Source organism: Perca flavescens, chromosome 19, assembly GCF_004354835.1.
Source record: "Perca flavescens isolate YP-PL-M2 chromosome 19, PFLA_1.0, whole genome shotgun sequence".
Lineage (NCBI taxonomy): Eukaryota > Metazoa > Chordata > Actinopteri > Perciformes > Percidae > Perca > Perca flavescens.
Genome location: NC_041349.1, coordinates 24154625 through 24178954, shown reverse-complemented (window position 1 = coordinate 24178954; position 24330 = coordinate 24154625). Strand labels below are relative to the sequence as shown.

At 40.8% G+C, this 24330-nt stretch overlaps 2 protein-coding genes across 4 annotated transcripts; both read right to left on the bottom strand.

Moving 5' to 3' along the window:
* Nucleotides 1–727: 727 nt before the first annotated feature.
* krcp (kelch repeat-containing protein) lies at nt 728–8216 on the bottom strand. 2 transcript variants are annotated; one of them, XM_028564161.1, is made up of 13 exons: nt 7979–8216; nt 7462–7623; nt 7281–7368; nt 6906–6962; nt 4591–4822; nt 4149–4247; nt 3544–3675; nt 3231–3418; nt 2935–3131; nt 2718–2812; nt 2560–2614; nt 2160–2257; nt 728–1856 (listed from the first exon to the last, which is right to left on the bottom strand). In XM_028564161.1, exons 1-13 carry the CDS (start codon nt 8038–8040, stop codon nt 1618–1620), a joined length of 1704 nt encoding a protein of 567 aa, XP_028419962.1. In that variant the 5' UTR covers nt 8041–8216; the 3' UTR covers nt 728–1617. The 2 variants fall into 2 exon arrangements, with proteins under 2 accessions (XP_028419962.1, XP_028419963.1); XM_028564162.1 differs by having other exon boundaries at nt 7287–7368.
* Nucleotides 8217–14777: 6561 nt separating this feature from the next.
* Nucleotides 14778–24036, bottom strand: paip2b (poly(A) binding protein interacting protein 2B). Of its 2 annotated transcripts, none has more exons than XM_028564049.1 (4): nt 23825–24036; nt 15968–16134; nt 15428–15610; nt 14778–15289 (listed from the first exon to the last, which is right to left on the bottom strand). In XM_028564049.1, the coding sequence occupies exons 2-4, from the start codon at nt 16121–16123 to the stop codon at nt 15233–15235; spliced, it is 396 nt and encodes a 131-aa protein (XP_028419850.1). In that variant the 5' UTR covers nt 16124–16134; nt 23825–24036; the 3' UTR covers nt 14778–15232. The 2 variants fall into 2 exon arrangements, with proteins under 2 accessions (XP_028419850.1, XP_028419849.1); XM_028564048.1 differs by lacking the exon at nt 23825–24036 and adding an exon at nt 20091–20234.
* Between the last annotated feature and the right edge of the window lie 294 nt (nt 24037–24330).

The following is a 24330-nucleotide window of genomic DNA, read 5'->3' as shown; positions in this document are numbered from 1 at the left end:
TTTTTTTACTATTCTTTTTTTATTATAAATTGTGCAACTTCTTAGCCCCCTCACTTTATTTGTTATTATTAAGGTCTCAGTAATAGTTTATATTTAGTTTTTTCATGCTACATTTTGCATATAGCAGACATTCTTTATGTATTCTACTTTTTTTTAAAGTTACTTATATAATATATGTATCGGTTCTTGTGCTGTTGCTGCTATGGCACTTCAAGTGGGATCAATAAAGTTGATCTGATGTTACGTTTTTTTTAGAATATAATTACCCACTCAGTTTTTATAAGGATTTCTGCTCTGGGGGATGAACAAACATAAAAACATTTGTGTGAACCTCCCGTCACCAAAACTGGCTGTATAATCCAATGAATATATTAAAAGAAAAAAAAAACAGCCACATTCATGACACCATTATCAGCTGTTCAGCAGAAAGGAAGATAATCCCTCTCGGGCTCCACTAATATTTTATTAAAATGTCTCCATTTAGCTCTGGCTCTTTGAAGATAGCATCAGTGTTGATCTAGTCTGACAGCTCAGGTTAGTGTCGAGTTTCCGGGCTAACAGGGATGTTAACGGATTCATCATTTGGACACTACTTGGTATAAAGTCTTATAAAGTCAGACTAAAACGGTGGGTTCATTATTCTGCAAATGGAAAAGCTTGTCGAAGTTGAGTTTAACTGTCTACATCTCTGCACATGTCAACTTAAAAAGGAAGAGTATGCTTAAAATACAGTGTAGAAAATCAAATGTTTATTATTAGGTAAAGAAAGAAGCCAAGTGCCAATGCACAATAACATGAAGTGAAATTTTGAAATGACAACATTACCATGTTTTTGAGCCTAACATACAGTTAATGCACGTGCAGCTATCCAGAAGAAACGTATTCCGCATATCGAGGCTTCTAAAAGCTCCACTTATTCATTAGTAAAAGAAAATGACATATCAGAAACAAAAATATACATTTAACCTGAGGAACAAGTTGAAACCTTTAAACTATGTACATAAAACATTTGATTCATGTCCTAAATGTTTGTTTAAACCATGATCATTGCTCCGTCTGGCTTACCCGATGTACAGTTTCAGGTAGAAACATCCAGGCATTCTCCTCCCCTTCCGCTATCTATTTTGCAAGGGCGCTGTCGCTGTATCTGGCGATTAGCACCACCCGAGGTGATTGGTTTAAAGAAATAAACAAGGCAAGAGTGTTTCCCGCCCCTATTTTAGAATGTTAACTCGTGCGGTCGGATCCATACTCCAGCACTGACACAGTGCCATTGAGATAGATCTGGCAAGGCAAGACTAATTCATATGGAACCACAAGGACACCGAGGACATTTCTCTTTGACGTTTGTTAAAAAAAGTAGCTCTCATATTCCGGTTGTGCACTAAATGGAAACAAGAAGAAATGCCTAAACTGTACACTTTCCAATTCCAACTCCAACATCTTTAAAACCTTTAAAAAAAAAAAAAAAAAAAAAAAAAAAGAAGGGGCTCACACAGCCAAAAAGGAAACAAAGACAAACTATAGGAATATAAATAATAAAAAAGGATCGGTGGGGGTGTTAAAATGGCTTCACAAGGAGTCAGGGAGGGAGGATTCACCTCTGACTCACTCTCTTTAAATAGCAGCGAGCAGATCCTCCACGGCGACAGTCGTCAGGTCGGAGTAGAAGTTGCCCTCGTTGTCTCCGCCTCCGAACACCAGCAGGCGTCTGCTGACGGAGCCTGCGTCCACGTCCACGTCTTCATCCTGCCCTGAGAAACGGTGGTGGCCGTCCGTCTCCATGGTGATGATGGAGTGCCCCGCCCTGGGGACGGAGAGCTGAGGGAGCGTCACCTCCGTCCAGCTGTTGGTGTCTGGAGCCAATGAAACAAAGACAAAAAGGGATGAGTTTAACACTGTAACATGTATAATGTAACGAGTAGAATAATGTCATGCTTTGTTGTAATTAGAGCTGCAACGGTGAGCTGGATAATTGGTAAGACAGTCGGCAGAAAATGAGACGGGCATTCTGGACTTTCTTTTGCTTAAAACAAGGGACAACTCTTGGATGTACTTTAATATATTTATGTTAACCAATGCTTTTAAGGGTCAACAAGGCTTCTTCCTGAGTTGTACTTGTGTTGTACTTGTGTGTGTACGTGTGAGCTGCCTCTAACCTATATCAAAGATGAAGGTGTCACTGAGAGCGTTGTTTCCGTTGTAACCTCCGTGGATCAAGAACTTTGTATCTGAGAGTACAGCACTGCCATGCCAGCTGGAACACACACACACACACACACACACACACACACACACACACACACACACACACACACACACACACACACACACACACACACACACACACACACACACACACACACACACACACACACACACACACACACACACACACACACACACACACACACACACACACACACACACACACACACACACACACACACACACACACACACACACACACACACACACTAAATAACACAGAAAAGCGCTGCAAAGTACTGGAGGTACAATATCCAGACCAGTTTTAGCTGGGTGTGTTTAGTTGTGTACCTTCGCGGAGAGGGGGCTTTCCCGGTTGTTTTCACAGCAGAAAACTCCATCAGACCTAAGAAACACATTATTTTATTTTAATAATGAATGCAGTGTATTTTACATCTCTATCCAGATATATGTGCCTTGTGTGCGTATACAGTTGGTGTGTGGCTTACCGAGGTCCAACATGTACATGTCATTGTAGCAGACAGGAGTGTCCCATCCACCAAATACATAGATCTTCCTCTGCTGCATCACACATGCAGAGTGGCTGGAAGTGAAACAAAGAGGGAAGATGAGACGGGTGGAGAAAATGAAGTGATTAAATGTGTGTGAGAAAAAGGGACTGCCAGCCAGACATGCTGAGATGACATTTGGATCAAACCATCTTACCCTGAGCGGGGGGAGGGCTTGTCGCCAGTTACAATCGGCTGGTACCAGATGGAGAGGTGGGGATCGAAGATATACAGTGAGTCACTGCAGCCGTCTGGCTCTGGGTTTGGACAAGGAAACACTCCTCCCAGCACAAACAGCTCGCCCCGAAACATACTGCAGCTGTGGTAGGCCAGAGGAGGAACCTTGCCTTGAGCCTGGAGGAGACGAGAGAAGGGGAAGAGGACATGAAGAAAGAGCACAAGCAGCAAAAATGGTATTGGGGAGGTGGGGGTTAAAACAAGCGAAACACACACCTCCACCATGGTCCACTTCCAGCTCTGTGTGTCAAGGATGTGAACGTCGTTGAACCACTTCTTGTTCTTAGAGCCTCCAAACACAAAGATCCGCTGGGAGTCCGGGTCGTAGACGGCTGTGTGGCCGATCCTGGCCTCGGGTGTTGGACCCTCTGCCAGAGTCTCCGCTGCAACCCAGGACATGTCCTCTGTTGGACACAGATGAGAACACTCTGAAGTGGATCCACCCATATTTAAAATCCCCTTAAAACACACTTCTCACTGGAGCCTTATGTGAAACAGGGGAAACGTTTGTTGTTTATGACTGACAGACCTGTGCAGAGCTTCCACATGGGATCTTTGCAGAAATGCATCCTGGATCCCTGGCCTCCAATCAGAATAGCTGTCAGAGCATCGATGGGACACAGAGTCTGACCCCAGCGACCTGACGGGCTGACCAATGGGGCTGCAGGACAACCGGAGATTCGTTATCACAAGAGTTAAAGTCTCAAACATCACACAACAACCACACACACACACACACAACCACACACACACACAACCACACACACACAACCACACACACACACAACCACACACGATAGATGTCTAAATGTCAACACAGGCCAACTTAAAGTAAAGTTTAAACATTTCAGAGACCTCTAACCACAAGTTCACACCAGATGCACGTCAAGGTGCCCAACAAGGCTTTATATTGAGCTTTGTGTCTAACTGTTGCCAAATAGGCGAATAAGGGTATTTTCCAACAGTGCCCAGGTTGTTGTAACCTACAAACAAGTCAAAGTTTCTGTATACAGAAAACATATTCCTGTGAACTCAGATGAACAATGTGCATCAATGTACTAAAAAGGTGAATAAATACTACAAGAAGCAAAGTAAAAAAAAAAAAAAAAAAAATGGATGTATGCACAAACTCACCGGTCTGTGTGGGAGTCTTGGCCTGCTTACTCTTCGTCCTGGCTGCACTCTGAGGAGGCGTTCTTCCCACAATCCCATGCACCAGTCCTGCTCCATTAGCTGTGGAATGGAGAAAGTGAAGGAGATGCGATAGAAGAAAGAGCACACAAGGAAATGCTTTACTCCTCCACACCGGGCCACGGGAGTGTCTTTAGTATTTTCATTAGCAACACCACTCTGGCTCACACAGTCAGGCATGAATACGGTTTTCTTTACAAACGCAACTATCTACAGCAAATGCACACATAGGCATTAAGACAACTTTTTCATCTCATGTAACATTAAAGATTATTTTTACTGAATTGGTACACAGTTATGGGAAGTCATGGATTTGACATCAGGACAATTATCAACAACACTGTCATATTGTAATTCTCCTTCCACAGCATGCTACATCTCTCACCTGTTCCCTTCATCTTTGCTGCATCTGCTCCACTACTGAACAGCTTCTGGCCCCCCTTAGTTTGACCTATGGCCTTTTGCACTGGTGTGGTCTTCTCCACGGTGCCGTTTGGACACACGTTCTCCTGTTCCCCACTCTTGATCATCTTATTCTCGTCCCTGTCTTCCTCAGACACTCGCTCTCTCTTCCTTTTGCCGTTGAGTTCCCGGGCTGCGAGGGGAGCCACAGTGTCCTGGGACGGACAATCGGGGTCATTTATTATTTAGCAAAAAGTTATTGTTTTGATTCCAAGAGTAAAGTGGAAAAGAGAGGTAAGCTGTAAGAGGCATTGTGCCAAATGTAGGAAAAAATACAAAAGTAAGTAAACATTTACAAAAAAATAAAATATGTCTGAATTGGTACAACTATCTATAGCAAATGCACACACAGGCATTAAAGGTCCCATGGCATGAAAATTTCACTTTATGAGTTTTTTTTAACATTAATATGCGTTCCCCCAGCCTGCCTATGGTCCCCCAGTGGCTAGAAATGGCGATAGGTGTAAACCAAGCCCTGGGTATCCTGCTCTGCCTTTGACAAAACGAAAGCTCAGATGGGCCGATCTGGAATCTGGAAGGTTACCTCTCCTTTCTCTGCTTTGCCCGCCCAGATAATTTGGCCCACCCATGAGAGAGAGAGACATCAGGGCTTTCAAACGAGCAAAGTGGCAGTTGGTCAAGGCCACACCCCACCCTCCACCTTGCCCCCCCCTCTCCTCCAATAGCTACAGACAGAAATGGCACATACTAAGGAAAGCTCATTGTGGGACTGGCTCTAGTGGCTGTAATTCTGCACCAAGGCAGAATTTTGGGAAAGAGACTTCAGACCAAGGCAGAATTTTGGGAAAGAGACTTCAGATACAGCATTAGGGGACCACTAAGGCCTATATAAAAGAGACTTCAGATACAGCATTAGGGGACCACTAAGGTCTATATAAAAGACTTCAGATACAGTATTAGGGGACCACTAAGGTCTATATAAAAGATACAGTACCACTAAGGTCTTATAAAAGATACAGTATTATTAGGGGACCACTAAGGTCTATATAAAAGACTTCAGATACAGTATTAGGGGACCACTAAGGTCTATATAAAAGATACTTCAGATACAGTATTAGGGGACCACTAAGCCCTATATAAAAGAGACTTCAGATACAGTATTAGGGGACCACTAAGCCCTATATAAAAGTATAGACTTCAGATACAGTATTAGGGGACCCACTAAGGCCTATATAAAAGAGACTAATACAGCATTAGTCCACTATATAAAAAGAGACTTCAGATACAGTATTAGGGGACCACTAAGGTCTATATAAAAGAGACTTCAGATACAGTATAAGGGGACCACTAAGGTCTATATAAAAGAGACTTCAGATACAGCATTAGGGGACCACTAAGGCCTATATAAAAGAGACTTCAGATACAGCATTAGGGGACCACTAAGGTCTATATAAAAGACTTCAGATACAGTATTAGGGGACCACTAAGGTCTATATAAAAGAGACTTCAGATACAGTATTAGGGGACCACTAAGGTCTATATAAAAGACTTCAGATACAGTATTAGGGGACCACTAAGGTCTTTATAAAAGATACTTCAGATACAGTATTAGGGGACCACTAAGCCCTATAAAAAGACTTCAGATACAGTATTAGGGGACCACTAATATAAAAGAGACTTCAGATATATAAAAAGGTCTATATAAAAGACTTCAGATACAGTATTAGGGGACCACTAAGGTCTATATAAAAGAGACTTCAGATACAGTATTAGGGGACCACTAAGGTCTATATAAAAGAGACTTCAGATACAGTATTAAGGGGACCAGATACAGTATTAGGGGACCACTATATAAAAAGAGACTTCAGATACAGTATTAGGGGACCACTAAGGTCTATATAAAAGAGACTTCAGATACAGTATAAGGGGACCACTAAGGTCTATATAAAAGAGACTTCAGATACAGTATTAGGGGACCACTAAGGTCTATATAAAAGAGACTTCAGATACAGTATTAGGGGACCACTAAGGTCTATAAAAAAACATCCAAAGAGCACCATGTCATGGGACCTTTAAGACAACTTTTTGTTTGCATTCCATCTGTAAAACTCTTTTATCTCATGTAGCATTTTAGATGATTTACTGAATTGGTACACAGTTAGGGGAAGTCATGCATTTGACATCAGGACAATTATCAGCCCTTGATATGGGATTTTGCTGTCTAAATGGCAGATTTCTGATACTTGTATTATAAAGTACATAATTCACACAGATTACCTTTGGTGTGTATTCCTTTACAGACAGGAGTTCCGTCTCTGACCAATCTGCTTTTACCTGACGGAAAAAACACAATTATCCATAATGGAATCCTTGTGTAGGAACACACTTACATATTTGATTTTATTAATAGTCAAGACACAAATTTGTCTACCATGATACACAAATAATTCCATTTTACCTCCAAACCGCGTTAACTAGACACTATAAAGGATATACTGCCGGATTGCCAAAGGAATACTGTGTTATATTATATTTCCATACTTATACTCATGGCTTGGGTATTGACATGAAACAAAATAACCACTTCTTATAGCTGTTTGTTTGGCGACTCCCAGTCCGCCATTTAGTCCCGAATCTTAGAGTTTACTCAACATTTACCAGGTTTCCTCCTTCCAGAGTGACATTCAGTGTGACGCTGTCTGTCCAGGTCTCCTCTTCCCACTGCTCCCATGACAGGCACCTGCAGGACATAAGATGTCCGGGTTGGTTACTCAATAAATCATTTAGATTCAGATTTGGTGACAGTGGGAGACGGTAGATGCTTTTACCATACTTGTTATATGGAGTCAGTTTTCCAATAGTGATGGGGAACCGGTCAGCATCGTTGAGCTCCGCGTTGACGCAGATCCGCTCCCCCCACGGCCCACTGCTGAACAGCACCACCTGGCGGACACTCGGGGGAACTGCAACAGACACCCTACACGAACCTTCAGCACTGACATGGAAAAAAAACAAAGAAATAAGGGAATATTGGTCTCTCTTGCTATCCAGAAATGCTAGGCTAGAGCAGGAAAAGTAGGTATTGGCATGTGAGAAGAACGTTATCCTTCTCTTAACACTGCTGATTTGAAGAGGCGCCAATGGGAGCAACAGGTAGCTAGCTAAAGGTTTACAACACGGGCTGGTGAAAACTGCCTACAAAACCTGTAACGTTATTTAACAGCACTCGAGCTGCGGTTCAGATACATTAACATTAAGGCTTACAGAAATAACGTGCCAAGGTAATAAACTAGTTAGCGTTAACCGTAGCTACTGTTTAAAGTAATCGTTAATCGTAACGTTAATGTTACCTCAGCAGCCTTTGAGGCGGACAGTTTACTCCGAAAGCCGCATATATTCCGAAATCTTCCATCTTTGTGTTGTCTTCCAGCAAAAGCCGTTTATTGTCACAACTCTTTCTGCTATCGTATTTTATTTTGACATTATTTTAAATATCAAAACAACGATATCTTGTCTATCTCCCGCCACAGATATTTGTACAATATCTAAACTCCGCGCGAGAACTTGGTAAGAGTATGAGCGCATGTTTTGTTGTTGAGAATATCTGTACGGGTGGAGTCTGCGCTATATAATATAGAAAAGAACCAGAGCTCCGCCCATGCAGTACAAGCTGATACGACATCGAACACACTTCAGGCTGCGACCAACTGCAACTCACAAGTCTTAAGCCAATCAAAGCCCCGCATTCAGCACTGCTGCATACGTAACAAAAGCTGCGTTCAAGAGCATGTCACCACTTTTTAAATCCTATGTATTCATACCACATTTCCTTCATATATCCATGATTCATACTAACTGCACTGCTATTTGTTATTCTTTTATTATGTTTTATCCAAGTTTAGCTTATTTTAATTTAATATATTCTTTTTAAATTTAAATTTAAAAATTAAATTTAATATATGTGTATTTCCTTGTTTCTTGTCTTAATATTTATATTATTTCTTATGTAGATCACATTTTCTTGTTGCAAAGAAAAGAAAAAAAGACAAAGCAATATAGCTAATATATCACATCATCAAATGGCAGTATCATTGATTGGGATGGTTTACACATAATCAAGAAAGGTTTTCCAATCTTGTAATCTATTATTAAATGTTAAAGAGCTGCTTCTTCATTCAAACACCCACACTTTATCAGGCCGAATGTGTTGCGACATGTGAAAGGTCATTCCGAGGTAGTGGTCAAGGTAACTTCCTCAGGATACAGAAGCTGAGTCATAACCTAGTTTTACAGTGTCATAACCACACAGCAGTAACCATCTGCTGTTGGAAAGAAGTTTAAATGTGCACAGTACAGTGGTGATAGAAGTAGCCTCAGATTATTTACCTAGGCCTAAGTAAAAATATAAATATCCCAATGTAAAGAAACTTTGTTAAAATTTAAAGTTCTGTATTCAAAAATGAATCAAGTAAAACAACAGAAGCATTATCAGCCAAATGTACGTGAAGCATCAAAAGTAAAAGTAGGCCTACTGATTATGCAGAATGCTCCGTTTTGAAATATTATACTGTTATCCAGTATAATGAAATAAATTATTAGATTAATATTCATGTATTAATGTATGTGTGTGTCTGCTCGTCTCTGTCGCTCTCTCTTCAGACAACTAAATGTGTGGAACAAGTAGGTCTATGCAATTTATTAAAAAACAATCACAAACAACAGTGATGTAGGCTATTTCTATACAAATACAATCATCATTCATTCATGTAGCATAGGCTGTTGACCACAGCTCACCAGAATCCTCTGTACCAGGCTTTCCTTTCTAGCTAAGACAAGATAAGTTACCTTGTCAGCCCGCTGACACCTGCTTGACGTCTGTCTCGAGGTCCCTTCGCCAGGTGTTCTTGGGCCGGCTTCTCCTTCTTGTACCTTTGGGGTTCTATCTAAGGGCCTGCCTGGTGCTTGTATTTGGTTTCCGGAGCGTTTGGCCAATCCATCCCAATCTTCTTCTCTTGATCTCTTCTTCCACTGGTTGTTGGCCCATTCTCCGCCAGAGATCATTGTTGCTGATGCTAACTGGCCAGCGGATGCTCAAGATAAGCCTCAGGCAGCCGTGGATGAATGTTTGTACTTTTGTCATTGTGTTCTTGGTTGTCCTCCACGTCTCTGATCCCAAGAGTAGTACAGTATAGGTTTAATGGTAGATCTGTAGAGTCCAAGCTCAGTCCGCTGGCTGATTTCTTTGGAGCTCCAAATGTTCTTCAGCTGGATGAATGAAGCCCTTGCCTTGCCAATTCGGGCTCTGAATCATCAATGACACTGCCTAAGCAAGTGAAGGCTTCTACTTCCTCAAGTGCTATTCCCTCCATGGCCATTGGGTCTTGGTGCGTTGTGTTGACCTCAAGGTTTCCCTCGTTTTCCCTTTATGGATGTTTAGGCCTGCACGTACTCTTGTCTTCTTCTGCATCTGCTGGCCACTGTGTGATAGCATAGCAAGGTTGGTGAAGTCTAGGTCATCTAGCTGTGTCGTGAGTGGCCACTGGACCCCGTTCCTCCTTTGTGCTATTGTGGTCTTAATTATCCAATCGATAACCAGGAGGAAGAGGAAAGGGGACAGTAAACAGCCTTGTCCAACGCTGGATTTCATTTGGAAACTTTAAGTGGGCTTTCCACCATGGATAACTCTGCAGGCCATCCCTTCTTAGGAGTTCCCGATCATGTTGACCAAATTGTCTGGGAGGCCATATTTGTCAGAGCAGTTTGTCTGTCGATAATCTGTCACTAAATCAATATAGAGGATGAGCAGGTTTAGATATTTCATCGTGTTAAAATCTGAGGATTTTGAAACTCCAGGAGAACAGGGAGAGGGACAGGAAAAGGGTTGGCAAGCAGGGTATGCATATTTTATCACTTATCATAATCAGCGTCTTCTATATCGAGATCACTCGCAGAAAAAGACTTCAGTTTGTCCATGAACAAATGCTGCAGCTCCTCAAGACTAATATGTGGGGCTGTGGTTCATAATTGTCCTGGGGTAAAACTGAAGTAACATTAATTACACATTATAGAGGAGTAATACAGAACACCAAGTTGTTGAAAATAGCATGACTATATTGTTGAGTTCATTAAAGCAGTCCTCAATTATTTGTCTCAAAAGTATCTTAACCATGTCATGTGATGCTACTTCAGTACACAACAAAATTACTGGGACCACTACAGATGAACATTAATATCCATATTCACATTATAAAAACCACCACTGACTATCCCTAAATTTGACCACAATTAAGCACATTGACCATACAAGGTCTAGCCATATAGTAGGTTTAAACTTAATCTTGTTTTTGCACAAAACCACTCAAAAATGTTAAGAGCCCATCCTGGCTCATTTCTGTTTCAAATCAAACTTTAGTACAACTCTGTTGCCAGAGACAGTAGTTACCTGGATGTAACTCAAGTTCTACGAGTATGTGCGAAGCCCTCTAACCAATAGCGAAGCCCGTTAGAGGGAGGAGCACATATACGAAATAGAAATAGTAGTTAGATAGCATTGTCCTTTTTCTTGATAGGAAACCTGTGGACTCGATGTCCTGACAGGCTGGAGTTTGTGCAGCCTCCACAAACACAATACTTTATCACGACGTTGATAAACTGAAATACAAAAACTACAGAGACACACCGACTCACGATCGCTGGTTGTAAATACCAGCCGACTCCGCACTGAGCTAACGCAGAGCCTGGCAAACAACTCCCTCTCGTCACGTCAAATGACGCGTTATTAAAAACTGTTGAAAATCTGGCACTTTTTTTCTACTAAATTTGTGCCATTGAGTCTTGTAAAACATTTCAAATCCTGCATTAACTATGTATGGTATTTTTATACACGATTATATATTCATTTTGTAAAGAATTTAACCTGCAATATGCCCTTTAAGTTGCCATCTAAATGTATGTGTTAACACACTAAACTGGGTGCTGCCATGGTGAAAATATGAAGAAAATAAAACCTTTCTCTGGTTTCAGTATTAATTATTTATTATATTATTTATATTTCTTTGAGTGTACAAAATCAATCAATCAAAATCTTATTTTAGGAGCAGAGATAATCTGGTATGATACCAGACTGATGATGTTCTGCTTGCCTTATCAGATTGTGACCTTCTGTGCACACTGTGGTTTTCTGCCGAACTGACTCCACCAGGATGAAAATCTCTATATTTCTTGAAGCTCCTTTGCATTAAGGCACTTGAGGTGGTTTGGAGTAGGAGAATGCCTCCTGGATGTCGTCTTTGAATCACTAACATAGCTTTTACAGTCTGGGGTGTCTTCGTTTGGAGAGGTCAGTGCTGCTCTTCTTCTGAGGCTCCTCCTGATCCACGCTCTGCTCATCCACAATGGGGAAGTAGCACAGCACTGACTGCATCACGTGGCCCTCGCCTCGTCTGTCTCGTCAGACACGCTGAACCAGCCCTTCACCTCCTCCTCTGCAGCAATGTGGACACCAGCCTGTTGCACGGCTGACCCTCCCACTCCAAAGGGAGAAAGTCATCCCTCCGGTCTGCTTTCAGAACCGCTGAGGAACTTTGTTTGGGTGGACTGGAGACTGCAGGCCTGGAGGCCTAGTGGGAGGAGTGAGCAAAAGGACAACATTAATATCTCAACTATTATCGCAGAATTACATATATATAGGCCTACATGTTACACACGTACACATTTTTTTTTTTATTATGTTGTGGAAGATTTAGGTCAATTTATCATCTATTAAAAGATCAAAAAGTGAACCACAATATCTCAATATGATTAGACTAATATTAAATTACCTTGCATTCCTACCTAAAGCCTGCAGGGGCCGTCATGACCTGTGCTGGCTTTGCCGACAGCATGGATAATACAGACTTGTAAAAAAAAAAAAAAACTATATTACATTATAACACTTACCAATAAGCTATCCATCTCCAGAGCACCTTTTCAAGCTAGAACTAGTCATCTTTAACAAGTGAAAAAAAACTTTAAATTAAGTGAAAAAAAAAAAAAAACATGTGGACCTTCTTTTTTTTGCTTTTTCATCATTTCACAGTACAAAGGCAAGTTCGTTTTGTGCGTATTGGCGTTGGTGTGGTCTAGGGCACTCTTCAATTTAGATTTTACTTAAAAAAAAAAGAGCAAGTACACAGTATTGTGGAATGCCACAAAAGTTCTTAAAAATTGTTCTCAAGCACAATTTAATATCAAATCTGTGTACACACGATTCATACATTACTTATTTTTTCTATACTACAGTATATTCAGTGTGAGGAAACAGAACTTTTATTTTATGGAGGCTGTATTAACTGACAGAAGAACATGGCGGTGCCTCCGGTCATTAACACTGAGCTAACAGACACGACCAAACAGTATGGGCTTATCGGGGTTCTTGTCCAGTGTGTATCAAAGGTGACAAAAAGACTGACAAAGAGCATTTGTCTTTAACATCTTTATTCTTCTTTTTTCATTATTTTTTTATTCGTATTGAAATTCATACTCTGTCTTCTGGACCTCTTTTTTTTTTTTTTTTTTTTTTTTTTTTTTTTAAACGGCTTCGGTCATCTAACGCGTCTAAACAAAAATCACCAAAAATGATTTCATGTTGTACAATCCACCTGGCGGACAATCCTATTGGCTTCACCAGGGTGCCATCCGACAGCTGTGGTCCAAAACGGTGTGAGGAAGTTCCATTTTAACCAAGGTTTCACAGTCTCCCGCACGGTTTAAGAACACACTTGAATACTTGTTAGGCTGAAAAATCGGAAAAGCTGCACAGATGGAAAGAAGTGCTTTCACCCGTCAGATTCTTCGTAAGTCAATGAAGTACAAGTGCACAAGTGTCTACTTAACACTAATACAGTAAAATACAGGAGACATTATTGTCACTGTTAACACCACAAATGAACAGTGGCATGAACATTAATGTTCAGATCACAAGATTCTCCCTTATGACAATACTGCCTCTGCATTTTTTATTTTTTTTAAACCAAAACGGCTGAGAACTAGAAGAAAGAAAAACTCAGATTATGGTTGATTACAATTTGGGTTTCCTTAAAAGCATCTTAACATACAACTTTTTCCTATTGGCTCACAACTTAACAGAGATTATACTTGCACTAAGGGGCGATGCCTTCAGGGAAAGCCACACCACAAAAAAAGATTTATGGTGAAAAAGAACTTCCTCAGAGATGTCAACGTACAAAGAGTATAACAGCAAGGAAGCCATACTGTCTGCCATGTGTTCCATACTGCTTTATTGTGATTGGCCATGACAATACTGTCCCCTCACGTTTCCTCCTGCAAACAGGACTGAATGGACACCACAGGTTACTGTACCCAGTAGAGACACAAAATGACTCATCCTCACAAACATGGAGAAAAAAAAAAAAAAAAAAATAGGAGGAGAGGCTATTTGAAAACCTGATTTGGATATGGACACTCGATCTGATGCTGGACAAACTAAGTTGTTCCGGCAGGCAGTGGCTGTGTTCCAGACCAAATACTCCCCTGTAACAAGGTTTTTCACTGCACCCCATAAATCCAAATTGAACTATAGGATGAAGCCATGAACAAAAATAAATTTGAGAACTGAGTTTTTTTTTTTTTTTTTTTTTTTTTTAAAAGGTTCCAAAAAAAAAAAAAAAAAAAAAAATAATCTGACCTTTCCTCTACAATACATTTTTCTTGCTTAACTCGACTTGATGCATGATTAAGAAACTCACACCTCTGTTCTAATAAACTGGACAAAAGATAAACATGGACTTCCACAAAAATTGGGAAAATAACTTTGTATCCATGATTACACCTGTCCTTGTCTGTTGACAACACTTCAAAAACACGTGTGCAGGGAGGGTGGGGCTGTATTTGGTTTGAAACGGAGCCGCTGCGGATACAAATAAGAACCCGCATTTCTAGATGCACAAGAGCTGTGATGTCACAAGGAGCTTATGACACAGGAGCAAACGATAACGGGTGTGACTGACCGTGATGACACAACAGAGCAGCGGCAGAAACCCATCAAGTCCCCCGAAATAAGTAAGTCATTCTCCTACCTCACTGGTACGGAAACCCCTAACCTACTGACGTCGGTTTTCAGTTTTGACAGCACACAAATTAACAAGTATGTGAAGCAATTTTTCATATTTATTAGATGTTTTGTCCTGGCATCACTCCTTGGTAGCTGCCTCAGTTCCAAGGGGACATCAATAAGATCTGCATACTCTGTACACATCACCAGTGTCATCTGAAATGCAATGATGAGCTAGCGCCCGCAGTAGGGCGGTGCTGGTATTACACCCCTCCCCCACCCCTGTTCCCAATGTCCCTCAGTTTACAAGAAATAAAAAGATTAAAGAAACAAAAAGAAAGAAAGAAAGAAAGAAAAAGAAATCCCCCCACCCCCCAACTGGGCCTGCCAGCACGCCAATGACTTCAAGTGTGTAGGAGTGAGTGTGTGTGTGTGTGTGTCTGTGTGTGAATCAGTGTGTGTGCGGTCGTGGCCGCCAGAGTCTCTGGGAATATGTGAGAACGTGTGTGTGTGTGTGTGTGTGTGTGTGGCTCCATGGGGGTGAGGGGGACTCCTAGTATTTCTTCCCCGGGACGAACTCCTTTGCTTCGGGATTCAAGATGCTCTTCCTCTGCAGAAAGAGACATGGGGGGGAAAAAAAAAAAGAAAAAAAAAAAAAGAGTAAGAGCATGCTCGTTTGAACTCTTGGGTGTTCATCAATTTCTAAGTGGGACACTCTGTTGTGAAACTAGATGCATCCGTGACTCACCGCCACTTCTTCCGGGTTGTTGTGGTGATCGCTGACGGACAGGCCGTTGAGCTGCTGCTGCAGCTGCCCCACCCCCTGGTTGTTAAGGTCACGTGAAGGGATGAACCAATCCTGGTCCTCCTCCTCCAGCATTTCCTGGAAGCAGCGCTCCAAGAACTCCTGCTCCAACAGCTCCTCTTCCACCTGGGAGATGACGAGCGAGAGAAGAAAGGGGGAGGGAGATGAGTGACATACATGCAAGGGCAGAGAGAGAAGAAAAAAAAAAAAAAAAAAAAGCGCAAGAGGATGGATGGATAGATGGACAGACAGACCGAGGAGGAATATATGAGGGATCATTTGCATGACAAGTAAGTGGAAGGTTTCCCCAAAGAGAAAATCTTCTCAGTAACGTTGTGGCATTAAAAACACATGACTCATCCAGGCAGGAGAGAGAAACTGTATCGTTGCGTCAAGTCTCAAGCTCTCAGGTTTGGACCATAAAGAATTTAAATTGTTCATGGTGTGCTCCATGTCTATAAAACATAGTGTGAGCACACACACCTGTCTGTTATACTCCTCTTCATTCTCCATCCACATGTACTCAGCGAATGGGTTGGAGTCGCTGCCCTCTCCTGCGTGCCCGTTGGCCACTTGCTCCTTTCCCTCCTTGCCCGGAGCTCCACCTCCCGGTGTCTTGGCCACCTCTGGACCGCTCATCTCAGCCGGCTCTGCGCAAGAAGACAGTTGCAAGAGTAATAGTTAGGAAAATGGTCACGATGTAAAAATGGGAACTTTTTGGTAAATCACAACAACAAAAAACTCTTCTCAAAACATTATGGTAAAGCATAATTACTTGGTTCCCCAAAAAACTAAAAAAATAAATAAACACCATGCAAACTTCATTTGGTTCCATTCTTGATTCCAGATAACTTTGACTCATCTATTCATTAGCCCACAGCTGGGCCTTATTGGCCCTTAAATTTACATTATCTCATCTGAATCAAGGCTTCAACCGACTGAAAACTGCATCACTGGATGGGACTGATCCTGGTCTCCAAAACTACTCTGCGATATCTAAAAGTGTTCTTACTGCAAACAGCTAAATGAGTCTGAGGGCTTAATAGAGTTGTTGGTATTTTACAACCGCAATCTTGTTTTTTTCAGGTTGGTGAATCGCAGTGCTGCAGTAAAAGGCCACAGCATTATTATTAACAAGGAATATGAATAAACACACAGGCCAAGACTGACATCATGAAGACACACAGTGACATTTACATGCAAACATTCACAGTGTCAAGAGTTAAAAGTCAAGGATGTAACAGAACTGTAAAATAAATTTCAGAGAAAAGCACAAGGTTGAGTAGCGTTGTAGAAAAAAAGTTAGACAGTAAAGTAATGGTTAAAAGAGGCAGCTTCATCTTTGCACTTGGTCTTAAATACCTTTGACTCGACTATGCTTAAGAGGGTATTTTAACTTTAAAAAAAAATAAAATTGTGATTAGACATGATTATTTGCCCATCCTACTTTTGTGACACAGAACTTATGCTCTGATGCAAAATGCCCACTATGACATAATCCTCAGACTGCCAGCCAGCTCAAACTGAGTTGTCATGACTCAACCGCGGCCTCGCAGCGGGGAGAGGAAAAAAAAAAGAAAAGTGAAGCGATGATCTCAACCAAGCCGCACACACAGCCCCAGGGTCAGCCTCATGCAGACACACTATAGCAATGTTTGACTTGCAAGGACCGGCTCCCAGCAGATTCCCCCATATAAGAACCCGATTTCCAAATTCAGGACATAATGTTCTACAATTTATGTTTCTGTCTCAGTCAATGTATCAAAATCAACACGTGAGAGCCGAGTTTGACCCGGGGCAAACTGACAGCACGGACACACCGTCCTTCAGAGGAGTTCATATGAACGTGTATAATCTAAGTAGGTTAGTAGACTAAGAGGAGGGGTGTCTGCCTGGCTCAAAGCTGTCAGTGTTTCGGTCTGTCTGTGGACAATGATAAAGCAGTCCAATTATGCAGTGCAGAGATTTACACGAGATGTTTGCCATGAAGGTAATTCATACTCTGGGAAGGAGAGAGAGAGAGGCTAAGAAAGAACATTTAGTAAAAGAATACTACACGACTAAATTTAATTCTGCAGTAGTTGCGCAAGGCCCCAGCATGCTCCAAGTGTTTGAAGCCTGCATGTGCGAGTGCGCCAGTGTGTTGAAATTCACTTTCACTGTAGCCTATAAAGTGTTATGGAAAAACAAGACTTCTAACATCAATTGCCAGAAGTTATACCGGACAGTTAAAACGCTCGCACACACAATTGTGTATCACAAAATCTCGATATTTCTTCACAATAGTATTCTAGTGAAAGACGATAAATTATCATTGATTTAGCGCCCGGCCCTTCAAAAATGTATGGAACCCATCAAGCTAAAAATGATCACATGGATCCCAACCCTATAAAATAATTCCAACAATTGAGTCACTGTAAACATGCCTCTGGTCAGGCAACACAAGAGCGCATGGCGCACGAAGAAGGAAAAGTGGAGACACAGCACTGTGCCATTATTGCATGTAGCACTTAACGTGTTCATGTTGCATAACCATGTGTTGTTCAACATGTAATATTTACTTAGCAGAGCCTAGCATTCTCCATGCCCGCGAGCAGCGTTTGATTTGACGAGGGTGTAGGATAAAGAGTGGAAAGGTTAAATGCTGCTCGGCAGTAGGACTACACAGACAATAACAATTCAGACAAAATGGCATATGATTGAGCTCCAGTTCTGAGTTAAATGACCTCATGTTCTTGTTGATCTGAAACACTTTCAGTTGCACTGTAGTTTTAGATAAACCTTTTCTGACCGGATGTTGAATGCCAGTAATAAATGTCCATATTGCTGCCTTGATTATGCATTTCTTTGCTGCAAATCCTTACGAATTTCCCCCCCATCTTCTTCTGGAATAATGTCTCTCCTCAAGACTTATGCATTTGTTGTATATGAAGGAGTGGATTACATACTTAAAATGACAAACTATCACAGAAATTAGTCATTCAGAGAGATGGGAATTTCTATTTGAAAATTAATTGTAGTTGTACTTCTGTTTAAAAAAAAAAAAAAAAAAAAAAAAAAGGAGGAAAAACTCAAAATGTCACTATTAAGTAAGGGATAATGTAGCGTGAGACAGCCATTATTGCAAATTAGAACCCTGACAGGGTGATGCAAGACTTGAAATCAGCCTAAAGGGGTTCCATAATACCTACCTACCTACCCAACAAAGGAATATCAGAATAGTCAAACATTAGGGTCCAGCCCTATTCTCTACTATGTGAAATATGGCCTAGTAATACAGTTCAGAGTTGGCTACAGTAATAGCTGCCATACTAGTGTTTTACCCCTTTAGAAGCATATATTGAGATTTTAAGAAAAATAAGTTATATAACGTTCAAATTACACTGTGATAGACATTTTAGGCCATACCGCCCAGCCTTAGTTAGTTAGTTGGTCAGACAAAAACATTTAACGCCTTGGGCTCCGGGAAATGAAATGATAGACATGTATTATTGTCTGCCATGTTAGGGGTTACTTGATTAATCGTTTTAACTAATTTAGGAAGCACAAATGACATTTAATGATTCCACCTTGTCAAAAGGAGGATGTTTTTAGTTTGGGATTGTTGGAGAAAGAAATAGGCAATTTGACAATGTCACAGTGGGCTCTGGCAAATGTGATGGACACTTTTCACAGAGACTGACGTTTTACAGTCAGAAAATGAATGTTACATTAATTAATAATGAAATAATTGTTGGTAGCAGTCTTAAAAACACAAGTTAATAAAATTAACAGAAATGTCCACAAGTGAACTCATTCATCCCAATTGTAAACTGCTTTGTAAACAACTGAAATTTCCGGGATAACAAAATAAGCGCAAGTACTAATACCAAACAGTTTAAAAAGCTAAAAAATAATACTACACACGTGAAAATAATCGATCAGTCTACTGATGAGTTTGTTGTTTAAACATAATTTGCTAATTTATGAGGAGGAACACAAGATACTAACACTGTAAAATTCTCCCACAGACCCAATCTGCGGAGCAGTTACGTTAGTGTAACGTTACAGTCTGTAATAATGGGAGCTGCGTCGTAGTAGCTTATAGCATGCTAGCGGCTTCTGAGAGCTAACGGGCTAAACCAGGTGTCCAGGCCTACCTGGGAAGTTGGTAAATGGATTGGACGGTTTTAGCCGAGGTAATGCTAAGTGGCTAGTTTACCGTAGCTGCAAACAGATACACATAGCTGTGCTGTCAATGGGCGGGCCTAAGGTGAAAGCTATATCTGTAACAACAAAGGGCAGCGCAGCGGGCTAGGTTATTTTCGTTAGAGTCGTAAAGTGATTTTGCATGAAAACGGCTTGCTCACAAACAAAGCACCAAATAAAAAAAAAAAAAAAAGACACAAACTACGATAACACGTAAACCATACACCGAGGTCAAACTCCATTCCCGTTCGGATGCTTAAGGCCAAACAAAGTCGGGTGCTTTGCTATCAGCTAGCACGCTGCTACAGCATGGCAGCATCCGTGAAGCAGGTCAACATAACAAGCCTCCGCTCCGGGGATTACAACGGCTTTACACACACACAAAACGAACAGTTGATCGTTTAAAAGGTGACGTTACCTGGCATTGTGCTCTAGGTGTTCGCTTCAAAGTGTAACGGTACACAAAGTTTTAGCAACTCCACCGCAAAGCGTGCGTGTTCGTCGTTTCTCCAGTGGGGATTACTCTGTGCTGCGATGCAACGTAGCTCAAGTTAGCTAAATCCTGTTAGCCACCTTGCTAACGTTAGAAAGCTGGGTCGGTCACGTGGTCTGGTGCTGCATTCATGTCTGTCAGGAATGTGAGAATTACACGTGAAAGTAACGCGAAAATGTCAAATAAATGTTTATCACAATTTCCCACAACCCAAGGAAACATGTTCACATGTATTGTTTTATACCGCCAACAATCCTAACCCAAAATATATTTAGTATCAGTGCTTGAAGTGTGAAAAAAAAAAAGGTGCCGGTACTTGCATTGGCAAATCATTATGATATTTGAGATTTCTACAGTGAAAAACAAAACTTGGAGATATTTCTGGTACAACAACAATTTATTGTTATTATTAACAACATTCAAATCTCTGTGGTCTTTCAATTTTTTGCGCAGTGACAGCTGTTGCGTCGCCATTCTCTTGACAGCTTCAGTCCCCTCTCTGTCTTTTAGTACCTTTCTGAAGCCAGGCTAACATAACGACTTACAAACTCAAGACACTTCTTTTTAGTTTCTAGGTTTTCAGCAGTGAAAAATCTGTTATGTTCAGGCCGCAGGCATCAGAAAGCTTTTTCGAACTAGAATCCGTGGAGAAGCAAAATTCTGATAGGGCGGGCCGACTTCTTGTCTGTATGTGATTTGTCAAGATACTGAGGTAAGTCACGTAGTGCCCTCTGGGTAGTGTAGTTTATGTAACGTTAGGGTCATTACCAATCTCTCTGACACTGACGCTATCTCTGTCAGTGGTAGAGTACCGGCTACATGCGAGAAGTAGCGGTACGCAAGAAAATGTGCAGTAAAATGTAGAAGTACCCGCCCACTTCGAGCACTGTTTAATATACAATAATATCAAACAAAAAACTGAAAATCATCACATTTGTGGGGCTGAAGGAAAATAATGTTTTTTTTTCTTGATAAATTACTTAAATATCGATTCATTCATTAACTGATTAATAGTTTTAGGTCTATCTTTGAGCAAACTGTAATTAAAAACTAACAAAACTACTTATTGAAGCTTTTACTTTACCAATGCGGTATGAAGGGTTTGGTCTCATGTACTCCATAACAGTGCTTTAAACATCAGCTTGAGTATTACATGTGTGATATTGCAAACATTTGCTATATCATGATCTTTATGGATTGTAAAATACTTATTGATAATGTGATTTCAACTATATTGACCAGCCCTACCTGAGAATTCATCTGAATTTCGACACATGGGCAAGTGACAATATTGAGAACATGCCGACTTCCATTTGAAGGATGAACATCATTAACAACACTGACAATTATTAGTATGCAGGGTGCAGGCGTACAGTGCATGTAGAGAGCAAATGAAAAACAAACTGACCAAAGAGCAGTTTGTTTATTGTGCAAAAACAATTTGCAGTGACACACAGAAACAGACGTGGCCTGCATATGCATGCAGCTACACCACAACATCTGGTTAAATCCCTCCGCAGTATTTCCATTCCTACCCCCCAGAGACTAAGAGTGCGTGAGTCAATAATAGATCCCAAGATTGAACAAAATCCAGCTCTGATGCACTCTGAAAAGGAAAACACTGTAAATCACTGACCCTTTCCTCAGGCCAGGCTTTTTTTTCTGTTGAGAAAAATGTACCAAATGTGGATTGTGGTTTATTTTCCTCATTCTATTTAATCAAAAACAAAAATCGCAACACAAATAACGTCGTCAGGCTTGGAGTGTCACAGCCTGAAATAGATACTATGTTTCTTTCTTCTCTGGTTTTTTATTTTTTTTATTTTATTTTTTGGGCATTTCGGCCTTTTATTCGATAGGAAAGCTGAGATATGAAAGGGTAGAGAGGGGGGGAGACATGCAGGAAAACAGTCACAGGTCGGACTCAAACCCTGGACCTTCTGCGTCGAAGAACAAACCTCTGCATATGTGCGCCCGCTCTACCAACTGAGCTAACCGGCCACCTTTCTTCTCTGGTTTGAAGTCCCTGTAGTTAATGTTGTTAGTTACGCTAATTGAGCGACTGACAGCAGCTGACATTGTGACAAACGAGGGATGATTCTTGTGTTTCTGCCTGCAACAACAAATGGACCTTTTTCACAGCAGACATTTTTGACTTGTCATAGTAGGAAAAGCACAGCTGAAATTGATCACCTTTAACGATGGCTCAATTCCATCAAGTGTCCCAGTAAGCTGTTTCAGTGAGTCAGCATGCCCAATACCAGGGCCTCTCCTAAGTGGAACACAGCCATCATGAATGGTTTTGAATACACCTGTGCTTTTCCTACTATCAAATGTCAACATGTCTGCCGTGAAAAAAGGTCTATTACAATCAGCCAAAAAAAGTGATTATTCTATTTTCAAGCAAACAAAGTGCATCCAGTGCATATCTCCTGCAACAAATCCTCCATGAAGGTTATAATGTTCAGATTTTGTTGATTAAACTTTATGATCATTTTTGGAGAATGTAGTTTGCGGTGTTGTATTATACTAGGATGGGTTCCTAATATTTTGTCCACCATGTCTATGTCAATGAGGGTAGACTAAATATTATAAATAACTCTCATACAAATTATATATTTTTTATATTTTAACAGCACCAAAATGGCCATTAAGTTGAATCAACACCTCTCTAAAACACATAGCATAATACCGTCATGAAAGAAGGATGTATTGTAGGGATGTTTTTGATTACTTTTAGCTTGTTAAACCTAATAAACTGACAACTGAGTATAGAACACTACTTATTTTGGTACTACACGGTTTGCAATTACAGTTGTTTAATTATCGGCTAGTCAAATACAATAGGGAAAAATGCATCACAATTTCCTAAAGGGTCAAAAGCCCCCAAAGGTTGGGAACCAGTGAAACGATGTATTTAATCGTTTCAGCACTACACGTCACAGTAACGTTGAGCATCTAAAATCGGGGCTCACAATGGGTACTTGAATGCAACCTGTGAACAAACATCCCTCAAGCTCCGCCACAACATCACTAACGTTCCACAGTACACTTTTTACTCACTCCCGAAACACAAATGCCTGCTTGGCTTCGAAAATATAAACATTTCTGCCAATAAATGACAAATAATCCACACTTTAATTGACTTTTTGTGGACTAAATGATTATCAAGATAAACAGCTCACAAGGTCTGTCTGTTGTTCGAATCAGTGTAGGCCTATATATAATCATATGTATCATATGTTACTGATCTAAGTAAAGATCTAAATCCAACATTTGAAGACACGAACGTGACAGTGCTCCAATGTTGTAACTTTAGTCTACCAGAATAAAACTATTTCTAATGTAGGAGAAGAATAAAGTTGGTTTGCCACCATTATTTTTTATAAAAGTTTTTTCTTTTCTTTTTACACTGATATTCTAGGGCTTAAGTGGTGTAACACAATAAATAATCTTAGCCGTACAACTGAAGCAAGTTATAAGGAAATATACTCTTATACAGAAAATAATACAAGTTATTGCTTTTTAACACGGTTAGCTCGTTAGCGTTTTTGGTTGCTATCGTGCTCCTCTTTCTTTTTGTCTTATTTCTTTCTTTCTTTCTTTTTGTAGCAAACAGCTAGCTTCCCCCTTTACCCCACTAATAACAACAGACTCACCACACAGCTTCAAGCTTGTAGGGGGGAATCCGCAAACCAGCTGTCGGGGGGAAACGGCTCTTTTCCGGTCCCGGACGTCACAGGAAAACCACACAGTTAATATATTCTCCTAATAATCTCCAATACGATGAATAAATACGTGTTTCCTCTGTCGGTTTGCTCACGTTATTGGTTAAAAATGGATAAATCCTCTGTTTCTCTGCAGAAACGTCGAGGGGAAAAAAGCGTTATGTCGTGGGTCGCGTTTGTCCAGCTGTACACTTCAGTCATTGGTTGGAATCTACGTCAGTCAATACTTCCTAGCGATGCTATTGGCCTAGCCGAACACACGCCCCACCCCACCTCAACTCGCGTAGGTAAACAAAATAGAACCCATTTTTCTCTCTTCCACTTTTTATAATCACTATGACCAGTTAATAGTTGACAGTGTGGTTGTTTTAACTTGGTCTGACCTTTCTTTAACAGAAGAGGCTTTAGTTGTATGTTTGTAGAGGCTGTTATAGATG